The 14,071-nt window shown below is 50.7% G+C and overlaps 1 protein-coding gene across 5 annotated transcripts in view; it reads right to left on the reverse strand.

Moving 5' to 3' along the window:
* Window positions 1–408: 408 nt before the first annotated feature.
* The window catches only part of LOC139412866 (peripheral plasma membrane protein CASK-like), a 47,807-nt gene continuing 34,144 nt past the window's right edge, over window positions 409–14,071 (reverse strand). The window contains exons 19-28 of one of the 5 annotated variants that reach the window (XM_071159647.1): window positions 13,972–14,007; window positions 13,172–13,210; window positions 12,540–12,736; window positions 12,171–12,286; window positions 11,095–11,175; window positions 10,907–10,987; window positions 5,002–5,204; window positions 2,579–2,683; window positions 2,411–2,437; window positions 1,809–2,184 (exon numbers count right to left, since the gene is read on the reverse strand). In XM_071159647.1, the coding sequence (XP_071015748.1) occupies window positions 2,008–2,184; window positions 2,411–2,437; window positions 2,579–2,683; window positions 5,002–5,204; window positions 10,907–10,987; window positions 11,095–11,175; window positions 12,171–12,286; window positions 12,540–12,736; window positions 13,172–13,210; window positions 13,972–14,007 (1,062 nt within the window). In that variant the 3' untranslated portion in view covers window positions 1,809–2,007. Of the gene's footprint in view, window positions 2,185–2,410; window positions 2,438–2,578; window positions 2,684–5,001; window positions 5,205–10,906; window positions 10,988–11,094; window positions 11,176–12,170; window positions 12,287–12,539; window positions 12,737–13,171; window positions 13,211–13,971; window positions 14,008–14,071 lie in introns of all 5 variants that reach the window. The other 4 variants (XM_071159648.1, XM_071159649.1, XM_071159651.1 and 1 more) reach the window with 4 other exon arrangements.

The raw sequence follows: 14,071 nt of genomic DNA on the forward strand, positions 1-14,071 counted from the left end.
TCACTACAGACCCAGGTTTGATCCCGGGCTGTATCACAACCCGGCTGTGATCGCGAGTCCCATAGGGCGGCGCACAATTGGCTCAGCGTCGTCAGGGTTAGAGGAGGGTTTGGCCGAGGTAGGCTGTCATTGTAAATAAGAATTTGTTCTTAACTGACCTGCCTAGTTAAATAAAGGTTAAAAAATAAATAAACAATCTGACAGTACAGATAGACTGCATTCTAGTGGACAATGTCTGACATCTTGTGGTCAATGGAAGCACTTGCATGACCATAATGTTCAGTTTAAGCAAACTACTTACTGCATTGCATCACACACACACAACCACCCATCCACACCTATAGCCACAGTCCACACATAGGGCCAAACCTGTCCACACACACACACACACAAGAGGTGTACACTAGAGACTGTAGGGACTTATATTAGACAGAACCCAAAGGCAGTTTACTTTGTCAACACTTAAAATGAAATATATTTTTTACAAAACAGAAAAGAAAAATAACATTTCATACCGAAGAGCTGCTTGTCATTTGCAGAGGGAACTTTACACAGGACTTTAAATGGTAACACTTTACTCCAGGCAGAGAGACATAACCCCTACATAACACTGTCAGAAGCATGACAAAGCAGTTTCTTTTTTTATGCTACGACAGTTCAGACAGACACTACGCCCTTTTTACGACAGTGCTCATAAGGCGCTATGTCATGTCACCGCAAGTAAAGTGTTATAAAGAGTTTGTCACAATGAGCTCTTTTAGTATTAATATTGTACACACACTGGCTCTTGGCATCACTCATATGACGTACGAACCACTGAAACATTTACACACCATAAAAATGCATCTCCTTCCATTGAACTTAAAACAGTAATACTCTTTTAAGACGACACAGTTCTGAAATGGCGGACCTATAGGATTGGACGTCCCACTCCGTATCCCCTCCCATTCCCACAACATATCAAATAGGGACAATTTACATACACGGCTCACTCTTATGGGCCTGCAGGACTGGGGGGTGTGCATAGGAGTCAGAGTCTTCTGCCCCAGACGCATGCAGGGTGACCGTGTTGGATTCTGTTGTTTTCTTCCCTCCTCCTGTCCGTCCATCCAGATAAGAGGGATGCCCTCTGGCTTGGACACCTGTGCTTTGGCGATGACCAAGCACACGCTCTGACCGAGGAGAATCATCGCTTTACAGAGAGAAAGAGAGAGAGAAAGAAACAGAGGGGGGAGAGCACCTGTTCTCGCCATTGTGCAAACTGAGATGTAAACAAACAGGGTATGTAGGGAATGAAGAGAGTTCAGTGGGGTGCTCCTTCAACAATTTGATTGACAGATACAGGGACCTATGAAATAAATAAAAGGGATAGGGGGAGGGGTGTTCACTGTGCTTTTCTATCCGCCCAATAGGACGTGGTGTCACTGCGGCAGCGGCGACTGTGCGAGACCTCCGCTGTCTCTGAGGGGCGGAGCACGAAGAGTATGAGGCGGCCAATAGGAGTAAGGGGTCAGGGGGTCACACGGCAAGCTTCCGACTGACGACCATTGGAAATGCCTTATACAAGGTAAACAGCAACAAACACCCATCACCGTGTGTCACATCTGTCCTCCTCACTATCTCGCCTCAGACAGCTGTCGCTGTAACGATACAAAAAGAAATAAGGTAGAAAATGCCCCCCCCCCTCCATCCCCACCTTCAACTCTAAGAACAGGACCATATTCATTATTTTCTATTATATATATATATATATGTATGTATATGTATACACACACAACATGTGCCTTTGAGGCAGTCGGTAAGGACTGGAGAGGAAGACGACAGAAGTCACTGTTTTTCTTCAGGAGGACTGACTGAGGTTTCAGAGGTCCTTTTTCATTCATTTTTTCCTTCATCCACACGGTTTCCACAGAGATGTTCCACAGAGATGCATTGTAAAAGAAAACCGGGGTTTGTTGGGGAATGGGGGACGACAGTCAGAGTTTGGTGTTGGTCTGGGTTCAGGGGTTAATAAACCCAGGACACAGGAACCCACTGAGCGGTGGTACACACCAGGTTCACAGCCTCCTCCAGCAGACGGATGGTGTCGTCAATCTCGTTGTTGATGACGGTCTGGTCGAAGTAATGGGCGTAGGTCTTCTGGAGGCCCTCGGACTCCTTCTGCAGCCGCTGGAGGGAGTCATCCTAAAGGGAGGAGAGGGAAGAAAGAGTCAGAAAAACAGGGGAAGAAAATACCCTCCTTCCAGGCATTGTGGGAAGGGTCGAGTCACACAATGGAAAGAAAGATGAAATGGGACTCTGGAAGGATCTTAGTATACTCAAAAACAAACCATTTACACACAAACACAATACACACACCTATAAAAGGAGTGTATATGAGCTAACCTACTTGTACATATCCAGTACTTACAGGCAGTTTCCTGCACCACTTGGGAAGCTTGGGTGCAAGGAGAAAGGCATGCCAAAGAAAAATCAACAGGAATGCAGACAGGACACAGGCAGTGGGATGGACTTTCACCACAGCAAAAACACAACCCAAAACATGACGGACACAGTAGCAGTGTGTTTTGGCCCTAACCTCGTTCATTCCAGGGGTGATGGTGGGAGCTGCGATGAACACAACGTAAGGGGCAAACTCAGCCGTCCTCAACACCTTGAGTGCCTGAAGAGAAACAAGAGATGACTGACAGAAAACTGACTAGTGAGCTACATTTAAAAACTCTCCACAGTATTAATAAACAGGAAGTGTATATTCAACTGGCAGAACATAAACTGAAGAGATGAATGAAGGTTAGGTTAAAGAGAGAGGGTTAGGTTAGAGTTAATGTTTGAGTTAAGGTCAGGTATATTTAGGTTAGATCATTAGATCAGCGTTCCACCATCACTGATTTTCTGCCGGTGGAATATATACTGCTTAATAAATACTGGACACACACACACACCTCACACAAAGACAACCCCACCCACCCCCACCTCACACACAGACAACCCCACCCACCCCCACCTCACAGACAACCCCACCCACCCCCACCTCACAGACAAATAACCCCACCCACCCCCATCTCACACACAGACAACTCCGCCAGCCCACCCACCCCCATCCCACACACAGACAACCTCGCCCACCCATCCTCACCTCACACACAGACAACCTCGCCCACCCATCCCCACCTCACACACAGACAACCTCACCCACCCATCCCCACCTCACACACAGACAACCTCGCCCACCCATCAACACCTCACACACAGACAACCTCACCCACCCATCCCCACCTCACACACAGACAACCTCGCCCACCCATCCCCACCTCACACACAGACAACCTCGCCCACCCATCCCCACCTCACACACAGACAACCTCACCCACCCATCCCCACCTCACACACAGACAACCTCGCCCACCCATCCCCACCTCACACACAGACAACCTCACCCACCCATCCCCACCTCACACACAGACAACCTCACCCACCCATCCCCACCTCACACACAGACAACCCCACCCACCCCCACCTCACACACAGACAACCCCACCCACCCCCACCTCACACACAGACAACCCCACCCACCCCCACCTCACAGACAAACAACCCCACCCACCCCCACATCACAGACAAACAACCCCACCCATCCCCACCTCACAGACAAACAACCTCACCCCACACAGACAACCCCACCCATCCCCACCTCAGACAAACAACCCCACCCCAAACACAGACAACCCCACCCATCCCCACCTCACACACAGACAACCCCACACCCACCTCACAGACAAACAACCACACCCCACACACAGACAACCCCACCCCACACACAGACAACCTCACCCACCCATCCCCACCTCACAGACAACCTCACCCACCCATCCCCACCTCACACAGACAACCCGCCCGCCACCCATCCCCACCTCACACACAGACAACCCCACCCACCCCCACCTCACACACAGACAACCCCACCTATCCCCACCTCACACACAGACAACCCCGCCCACCCATCCCCACCTCACACAGACAACCCCGCCCACCCATCCCCACCTCACACACAGACAACCCCACCCACCCCCACCTCACACACAGACAACCCCACCCACCCCCACCTCACACACAGACAACCCCACCCACCCCCACCTCACAGACAAACAACCCCACCCACCCCCACATCACAGACAAACAACCCCACCCATCCCCACCTCAGACAAACAACCTCACCCCACACAGACAACCCCACCCATCCCCACCTCAGACAAACAACCCCACCCCAAACACAGACAACCCCACCCATCCCCACCTCACACACAGACAACCCCACACCCACCTCACAGACAAACAACCCCACCCCACACACAGACAACCCCACCCCACACACAGACAACCTCACCCACCCATCCCCACCTCACACAGACAACCCGCCCGCCACCCATCCCCACCTCACACACAGACAACCCCACCCACCCCCACCTCACACACAGACAACCCCACCTATCCCCACCTCACACACAGACAACCCCGCCCACCCATCCCCACCTCACACAGACAACCCCGCCCACCCATCCCCATCTCACACACAGACAACCTCGCCCACCCATCCCCACCTCACACACAGACAACCTCGCCCACCCATCCCCACCTCACACACAGACAACCTCGCCCACCCATCCCCAACTCACACAGACAACCCCGTCCACCACCCATCCCCACCTCACACAGACAACCCCGCCCGCCACCCACCCCCACCTCACACACAGACAACCCCACCCACCTCCACCTCACACACAGACAACCCCGCCCACCCATCCCCACCTCACACACAGACAACCCCGCCCACCCATCCCCACCTCACACATAGACAACCCCACCCAACCATCCCCACCTCACACACAGACAACCCCACCCAACCATCCCCACCTCACACACAGACAACCCCACCTCACACACAGACAACCCCACCACACCCAACCTCACACACAGACAACCCCACCTCACACAGACACCTACCTGTGGTTCCACGTCCAGTATGGAGATCATACCCTGCTGGTGGATCTGGCGGATGGTCTCTAGCCGCGTGCCGTACATGGCGTCCTCGTGACTACCGTACTCCAGGTAGTCATTGTTACTGATGTCCTGCATCATCTGGTCATGTGTCACAAAGTAGTAGTTCTTCCCATTCTCCTCGTCTTTCTTTGGAGGTCTGGTTGTGTCTGTGGGGAGGGAGAGAGAGGGGGAATGGGAGGGAGAGAGGGGGAATGGGAGGGAGAGAGAGGGAATGGGAGGGAGAGAGAGAGGGAAAGAGAGGGGGAATGGGAGGGAGAGAGGGGGAATGGGAGGGAGAGAGAGGGAATGGGAGGGAGAGAGAGGGAATGGGAGGGAGGGAGAGAGAGGGAATGGGAGGGAGAGAGAGAGGGAAAGAGAGGGGGAATGGGAGGGAGAGAGGGGGAATGGGAGGGAGAGAGGGAATGGGAGGGAGAGAGAGAGGGAAAGAGAGGTGGAATGGGAGGGAGAGAGGGAATGGGAGAGAGAGAGGGAATGGGAGAGAGAGAGGGAGGGAAAGAGAGGTGGAATGGGAGGGAGAGAGAGGGAAAGGCAGGGAGAGAGAGAGGGAAAGGGAGGGAGAGGGGGAATGGGAAGGAGAGAGGGGGAATGGGAAGGAGAGAGGGCGAATGGGAGGGGGAGAGGCAGGGAGAGAGAGAGGGAAAGGGGGGAGAGAATTAGGGAGGGGTAAGTGATAGAACCTGAATGGAGGTTCCTACACTCAAGTCTTCTCTTAGTGCATAGATGTCCATGTAGTGTTGGTAATGGTAGTAGTGGTAGTAGCGGTAGTGGTGGTGGTGGTAGTAGCGGTAGTAGTGGTAGTAGTGGTTGTGCTAGTAGCGGTAGCGGTAGTAGTGGTGGTAGTAGTGGTGGTGGTAGTAGCGGTAGTAGTGGTAGTAGTAGCGGGGGTAGTGGTAGTAGCGGTGGTAGCGGTAGAAGTGGTATTAGTGGTGGTAGTGGTATTAGTGGTGGTAGTGGTAGTAGCGGTAGTAGTGGTAGTAGTAGCGGTAGTAGTAACGGTGGTAGTGGTAACAGTGGTATTAGTTGTGGTGGCGGTAGTTGTGGTAGCGGTAGTAGTGGTGGTAGTAGTGGTATTAGTGGTAGCGGTAGTAGTGGTAGTAGTGGTGGTGGTGGTGGTAATAGTGGTGGTAGTAGGGTGGTGGTGGTAGCGGTGGTAGTGGTAGTAGTAGCGGTAGTAGTGGTAGTAGCGGTGGTAGTGATGGTAGCGGTAGTAGTGGTGGTAGCGGTAGTAGTGGTGGTAGTGGTAGTAGTGGTGGTAGTAGTGGTGGTGGTAGTAGCGGTAGTAGTGGTGGTGGTCGTAGTGGTAGTAGTGGTGGTGGTAGTAGCGGTAGTAGTGGTGGTGGGAGTAGCGGTAGTAGTGGTGGTGGGAGTAGTGGTAGTAGTGGTGGTAGTAGCGATAGTAGTTGTGGTGGTAGCGGTAGTAGTGGTGGTGGTAGCGGTAGTAGTGGTATTAGTGGCGGTTGTGGTGGTAGCGGTAGTAGTGGTATTAGTGGTAGCGGTAGTAGTGGTATTAGCGGTAGTAGTAGTGGTGGTGGTGGTGTTAGTAGTAGCGGTAGTAGTGGTGGCAGTGGTAGTAGTGATATTAATGGTGGTAGCAGTAGTGGTGGTGGTGGTGGTGGTAGTAGCGGTAGTAGTGGTGGTGGTGGTAGTAGCGGTAGTAGTGGTGGTGGTGGTAGTAGCGGTAGTAGTGGTGGTGGTGGTAGTAGCGGTAGTAGTGGTAGTAGCCGTAGTAGTGGTGATGGTAGTAGTGGTAGTAGCGGTGGTGGTAGTTGTGGTAGTAGCGGTGGTAGTGGTTGTGGTAGTAGCGGTAGTAGTGGTGGTGGTCATAGCGGTGGTAGTGGTAGTAGTTGTGGTGGTTGTAGTAGCGGTAGTAGTGGTGGTGGTAGCGGTAGTAGTGGTGGTGGTAGCGGTAGTAGTGGTGGTGGTAGCGGTAGTAGTGGTGGTGGTAGTGGTGGTGTTAGTAGCGGTAGTAGTGGTGGTAGCGGTAGTAGTGGTATTAGTGGTGGTTGTGGTGGTAGTGGTAGTAGTAGTGGTATTAGTGGTAGCGGTAGTAGAGGTATTAGCGGTAGTAGTGGTGATGGTGGTAGTAGCGGTAGTGGTAGTAGTAGAGGTAGTAGTGGTATTAGTGGTGGTAGTGGTAGTAGTGGTGGTGGTAGCGGTAGTAGTGGTATTAGTGGTGGGAGTGGTAATAGTGGTGGTGGTGGTAGTAGCGGTAGTAGTAGCGGTAGTAGTGGTGGTAGTGGTAGTAGTGATATTAGTGGTGGTAGCAGTATTAGTGGTGGTGGTGGTAGTAGTGGTGGTAGTAGCGGTAGTGGTAGTAGCGGTAGTAGTGGTAGTAGCGGTGGTGGTAGTAGTGGTAGTAGCGGTAGTGGAAGGAGTGGTAGTAGTAGTGGCGGTAGTGGTAGTAGTAGCGGTGGTAGTGTTGGTAGTAGTGGTGGTAGTAGCGGTGTTAGCGGTAGTAGTGGTGGTAGTGTTGGTAGTGGTGGTAGTAGTAGTGTTGGTAGTAGCGGTAGTAGTGATGGTAGTAGTAGTAGTGGTAGTAGCGGTGGTAGTGGTAGTTGCGGTGGTAGTAGTGGTGGTGGTAGTGGTGGTAGTAGTGGTGGTAGTAGTAGTGGTGGTGGTAGTAGAGGTAGTAGTGGTAGTAGTGGTGGTGGTGGTAGTAGCGGTAGTAGTGGTAGTAGTGTTGGTAGTGGCGGTGTTAGCGGTAGTAGTGGTGGTAGTAGTAGTGTTGGTAGTAGCGGTGGTAGTGGTAGTAGTAGTGGTAGTAGTAGTAGTGGTAGTAGCGGTGGTAGTGGTAGTTGCGGTGGTAGCAGTGGTAGTAGTGGTGGTAGTCGTGGTGGTAGTAGTAGTGATGGTGGTAGTAGAGGTAGTAGTGGTGGTGGTGGTAGTAGCGGTAGTAGTGGTAGTAGCCGTAGTAGTGGTGATGGTAGTAGTGGTGGTGGTAGTAGCGGTAGTAATGGTGGTGGTCATAGCGGTGGTAGTGGTAGTAGTTGTGGTGGTTGTAGTAGTGGAAGTAGTTGTGGTGGTAGCGGTAGTAGTGGTGGTAGTAGCGGTAGTAGTGGTGGTGGTAGTAGTGGTGGTGTTAGTAGCGGTAGTAGTGGTGGTAGCGGTAGTAGTGGTGGTAGCGGTAGTAGTGGTATTAGTGGCGGTTGGAGTGGTATTAGTGGTGGTAGCGGTAGTAGTGGTATTAGTGGTGGTAGTGGTAGTAGCGGTGGTAGTAGCGGTAGCGGTAGTAGTAGCGGTGGTAGTGGTAGTAGTAGCGGTAGTAGTGGTATTAGTGGTAGCGGTAGTAGAGGTATTAGCGGTAGTAGTGGTGGTGGTGGTGGTAGTAGCGGTAGTGGTAGTAGTAGTGGTAGTAGCGGTGGTGGTAGCGGTAGTAGTGGTCGTAGCCGTAGTAGTGGTATTAGTGGTGGTGGTGGTAGTAGCGGTAGTAGTGGTAGTAGTGGTATTAGTGGTGGTAGTGGTAGTAGCGGTGGTGGTAGCGGTAGTAGTGGTATTAGTGGTGGTAGTGGTAGTGGTAGTAGTGGTATTAGTGGTGGGGGTGGTAGTAGAGGTGGTGGTGGTAGTAGCGGTAGTAGTAGCGGTAGTAGTGGTGGTAGTGGTAGTAGTGATATTAGTGGTAGCGGTAGTAGTAGCGGTGGTACTGGTAGTAGTAGCGGTAGTAGTGGTATTAGTGGTAGCGGTAGTAGAGGTATTAGCGGTAGTAGTGGTGGTGGTGGTAGCGGTAGTAGTGGTAGTAGTGGTCGTAGCCGTAGTAGTGGTATTAGTGGTGGTGGTGGTAGTAGCGGTAGTAGTGGTAGTAGTGGTATTAGTGGTGGTAGTGGTAGTAGCGGTGGTGGTAGCGGTAGTAGTGGTGGTAGCGGTAGTAGTGGTATTAGTGGTGGTAGTGGTAGTAGCGGTGGTGGTAGCGGTAGTAGTGGTATTAGTGGTGGTAGTGGCAGTGGTAGTAGTGGTATTAGTGGTGGGGGTGGTAGTAGAGGTGGTGGTGGAAGTAGCGGTAGTAGTAGCGGTAGTAGTGGTGGTAGTGGTAGTAGTGATATTAGTGGTGGTAGCAGTATTAGTGGTGGTGGTGGTAGTAGTGGTGGTGGTAGTAGCGGTAGTGGTAGTAGCGGTAGTAGTGGTAGTAGCCGTAGTAGTGGTAATAGTAGTGGTGGTAGTATTGGTAATAGTAGTGGTGGTAGTAGTGGTAGTAGCGGTGGTGGTAGTGGTAGTAGTGGTGGTAGTGGCGGTAGTGGAAGGAGTGGTAGTAGTAGTGGCGGTAGTGGTAGTAGTAGCGGTGGTAGCGGTAGTAGTGGTGGTAGTAGCGGTGGTAGTGGTATTAGTGGTGGTAGTGGTAGTAGTGGTATTAGTGGTGGGGGTGGTAGTAGTGGTGGTGGTGGTAGTAGCGGTAGTAGTAGCGGTAGTAGTGATGGTAGTGGTCGTAGTGATATTAGTGGTGGTAGCAGTATTAGTGGTGGTGGTGGTAGTAGTGGTGGTGGTAGTAGCGGTAGTAGTGGTAGTGGTAGTAGCGGTAGTAGTGGTAGTAGCCGTAGTAGTGGTAATAGTAGTGGTGGTAGTAGTGGTAGTAGCGGTGGTGGTAGTAGTGGTAGTAGCGGTGGTAGTAGTAGTGGCGGTAGTGGTAGTAGTAGCGGTGGTAGCGGAAGTAGTAGTGGTAGTAGCGGTGGTAGTGGTAGTTCGGTGATAGCAGTGGTAGTAGTGGTGGTAGTAGTGGTGGTAGTAGCGGTAGTAGTAGCGGTGGTGGTGGTAGTAGCGGTGGTAGTAGTGGTAGTAGCGGTGGTAGTGGTGGTATTATTGGTAGTAGCAGTGGTAGCAGTGGTGGTAGTAGTAGCGGTGGTTGTGGCTGTAGTAATGGTAGTAGCGGTGGTAGTAGTGGTGGTGGTGGTGGTAGCGGTAGTAGTGGTGGTAGTGGTAGTAGTGGTGGTAGTAGTAGTGGTAGTAGTAGTGGTAGTAGCGGTGGTAGTAGTAGCGACAGTAGTGGTGGTAGTAGTGGTAGTAGCGGTAGTAGTGGTAGCAGCGGTGGTAGTGGTAGTAGTGGCCGTAGCGGTGGTAGTAGTGGTGGTAGTGATGATAGTGGTAGTAGCAGCAGTAGCATTGGTAGTAGTGGTGGTAGCGGTGGTAGTGGTAGTAGTGGTGGTAGTGATAGTAGTGGTGGTAGTAGTAGTAGCGGCAGTTGTGGTGGTAGCGGTAGTAGCGGCAGTAGTGGTGGTAGCGGTAGTAGTGGTGGTAGTAACAGTAGTAGCGGTGGTAGTAGTAGTAGCGGTGGTAGTGGTAGTAGTGGTGGTAGCGGTAGTAGCGGCAGTAGTGGTGGTAGCGGTAGTAGTGGTGGTAGTAGCAGTAGTAGCGGTGGTAGTAGTAGTAGCGGTGGTAGCGGTAGTAGTGGTGGTAGTAGCAGTAGTAGTGGTAGTAGCAGTAGTAGTAGTAGTAGCGGCAGTAGTGGTGGTAGTGGTAGTAGCGGTGGTAGTGGTAGTAGTGGTGGTAGCGGTAGTAGTGGCAGTAGCGGTGGTAGTAGTGGTGGTAGTGGTAGTAGCGGTGGAAGTTGTGGTAGTAGCGGTGGTAGTAGTAGCGGCAGTAGTAGTGGTAATGATGGTAGTAGCGGTGGTAGTAGTGGTCGTAGCGGCAGTGGTGGTAGTGGTGGTAGTAGTGGACGTAGCGGCAGTTGTGGTGGTAGCGGTAGTGTAGGTAGCAGCGGTGGTAGCGGTGTTAGTGCCGGTAGCGGTGGTAGTGGCGTTAACGGTAGTAGTGGTAGTAGTTGTGGTAGTGGTAGCAGCGGTGGTAGTGGTGGTAGTAGTGGTGGTAGTGGTGGCGGTAGTAGTAGCGGTGGTCGTGGTAGTAGTGGTGGTAGGTCTCTTACGAGGAATGGGATAGGCAAATCGGTCTGGGTGCTTCGTGATGAGCGTGTTCTTGATGTGCCTCCTGCCAACTCCATGGGCCCCTGGGAAGAGAGACACACATAAGACAATGAGACAGAGAAGTTAAATAATGTGTTGTCAACTGTTCCCCTTTAGTTAACACTACCTAAGAACCATCTGTCTAACGTACCCAACAAAACAAGCGTTTTCCTCTTGAATGCAGGCAGTTTGACCACCTCTTCATACGTGACCAGGTCTAGTTGGTCAAACACTGAAACAGAGAAGGTGAAAGGCATTAGAGATGTTCACTGAGAGCCATAGGAATAATGGAACACAGACACAATGGAAGTGGGTCGTCTGTAGTGCACAGCACAGGAAGGTGAATCAAATGAATGGCTTAAATAAAGATTGGATCGCTGAAATAAGTTTACTGATAAGTGTGAAAAAGATTGTGGTTTGTTTTTGCCATCTAAAGGGCCTACGTGTGATTGGAATTATTTTACATCACACGTTCAATACTTCAGGTCTGTGAGAGACGGACAAACCAGGACACATAACAGCGAGACAGAAGTTCAAACTGTGGACTGACGTCGAACAAGGAAAATAGCGTGAATAAAGTTGAGGATAGAGGGAGAGAAACGGAGGAGGGCATCGTTGGGCATCATTCAGAGTTACTTACATGCAGCCAAGCCATTGGGTAAGAGACGCATGAAAGATGGACAGAACAGAGGGAAGGAGGGAGGGGAGGGTTAATAGAAGACAAGGCCAATTAAAAACATTACAGTACATAGCTTGGACTCAGAGGCCAGGTTGTTAATGGCAGGAGCGTTAGACATGTAACATTGAGTCAACATTGAGACAACGTTTAGAGAGGAGCTCTTTGAGGGAGGAAAGGGGCCTGTTCTGGGGGAAGAACATGCAGCATTAGTCAGATTCAGTTGGAAACCATTCCACAGACAGTACAGTAGTAAGCAGTAAGCTAAGCATTTAGCTCTACAGACCGGGAATGTCTTTATTATACAAAAAAAATACTCCATTCAGAACTGAGACTATATTTTGGCCAGTGAATAAAGCTGCAAGAGAATATCTGGGATATAACATCTGAATGCATCATACAATATAAAATACAACGGAAACATCTGGAACACTTGGAATATCTTATAGCCAACATGTCAAGCCAAACACTTTTACACACACACAGTTCCACAGAATAAAGATTATTAAAGCATGCTGTGTGTGTGTGTGTGTGTGTGTGTGTGTGTGTACCTGCGTTGTGCTTGGCCAGGTACTTGTCTTTGTACTGTTTCTTCTTCTTGCCAAACCAGGTGCAGCTGGCCTGCTGCTCCTGCTTAGTCTTCTCCATGGCTATACACGCCACACGCCTGGGGGGGGGGGGGGGGGGTAAAATGTAAGGAAATAAAGATACTTCACTGATTATTCCTAGTTATTTTAATTCTGTGGTAACGGCCCTCAAAACCAAAGCCCAGAGATTAAGTCAAATTTCTGCTTAACATTTGGGAAAAGTTCTTCTTGCATTGTAATTTCAATCCACTTCCTGAATTGGAAATGGAATTGGAACGAAAGCACCAACCCTGCTGGGTTTTACAGTATGGGTTCCATGGGTTCTGTCCTCACCACTCCTGTAGTTCTGGTGACGGTATGAGCCCTGCGGTTCCGTTCTTAGTGTTCTCCAGCTTGCCCTGCCACCAGTTGTTGTCGTCCTTACTGATGATCTGGATGATGTCACCCACCCGGAAGCGGATCCCGGCCTCCTTACAGGGAATGAGGTCATCCTTGGCGGGGTCGTACTCAAACTGGGCACGCACGTAGATCTGAGGGAGGAAACCGAGGAATGTGATTGGTCAGGACCGCTGATCTGGGAGGGAATAGGGGGACTGATTGATCAAGCTGGAGGTATGGAGGAAAGAGGTGATTTTGATTGGTCAAGCTCCTAACGAGAGCTGTACGGGACACTGATTGGTCGAAATGGCCACAATCGACACAGTAAACAAGAAGCAAAGAGGCGGAGGAGAGAAGAAGAGTCGGGCGAAAAAGAGAAAGCAAATAAGGCAACATCAAAGAAAGCTTTACCATTTTAATCGTTTTGGTTGCCCCTGATTGGCTACATCTTACGCGCAAACGACCAACCATTTTAATGGAGGGGGAGGGGGATTATGGACGCCAGCTAATGTTGGATCTGCAAGAGCTACAATGAGGGACATACTGCATGGGATCTACTGCTACTTGGATCCACTGAGAGATCTTACCTTGATGGACATTTTGTCCTTGATGACAGGTCTGGAGATCTAGGGGGTTGAGAGCATCACACACACATCATGCAGTAGAAAACATACGGGACATCGACAAAGGAGGTGAGAGAGTGAGGAGAACGGGCTATGACAGGGAGACAGGCTACGACAGGGAGACAGGCTACGACAGGGAGAATTTGCAATGAGGCCCTTTATCTACTTCTCCACAGTCATGGATATCATATGAATAAAGTTGGAGGTATTTTTGTGCGCCAATGCTAACTAGCATTAGCGCAATGACAAAGTCTAAAGTCAATGCACTAACACTTGTTAGCAACTGCGCTAGCGCTAGTTAGCAACTTCCTTCAAACTGCATGCAGAGACATATAAATGGTATCCACAAGTTCCACTGATTCTGGGGAAGTAGTTAAAAGGCCTCATTGCCAAAATCACGAAGTATCCCTTTAATACATGCAGGGGTTATTTAAGATGACATGGATCCAAATGATGTTTAACACACACACACACGCAGGCGTACACACACACACACACACAGACGTACACACACACACACACAGACGTACAAACACACACACACACAGACATGTACACACACACACACACACACATGTACACACACACACAGACATGTACACACACACACACACGCACACACACACACACACACACACATGCGAGTCCACACACACAAAAACAAGCAAATGGTGTCCCTGGTCTAGACAAAGCCATGTGAGAGGAGGAGTCAGACATCAGAGAAGAGAGGGAGTGGAGGAGTCAGGGAAGTCTAAAGCTCTCACCTGTCGTCCTTTAGGCTGGATGGTAGAGGGCAGATCCTACAAGCACACACAGAGTTAACACACATCTAATACAGCACAATAGATTCATCTGACAGAAGCG

This window comes from Oncorhynchus clarkii, chromosome 7 (genome assembly GCF_045791955.1).
Source record: "Oncorhynchus clarkii lewisi isolate Uvic-CL-2024 chromosome 7, UVic_Ocla_1.0, whole genome shotgun sequence".
NCBI classification, from domain to species: Eukaryota; Metazoa; Chordata; class Actinopteri; order Salmoniformes; family Salmonidae; genus Oncorhynchus; species Oncorhynchus clarkii.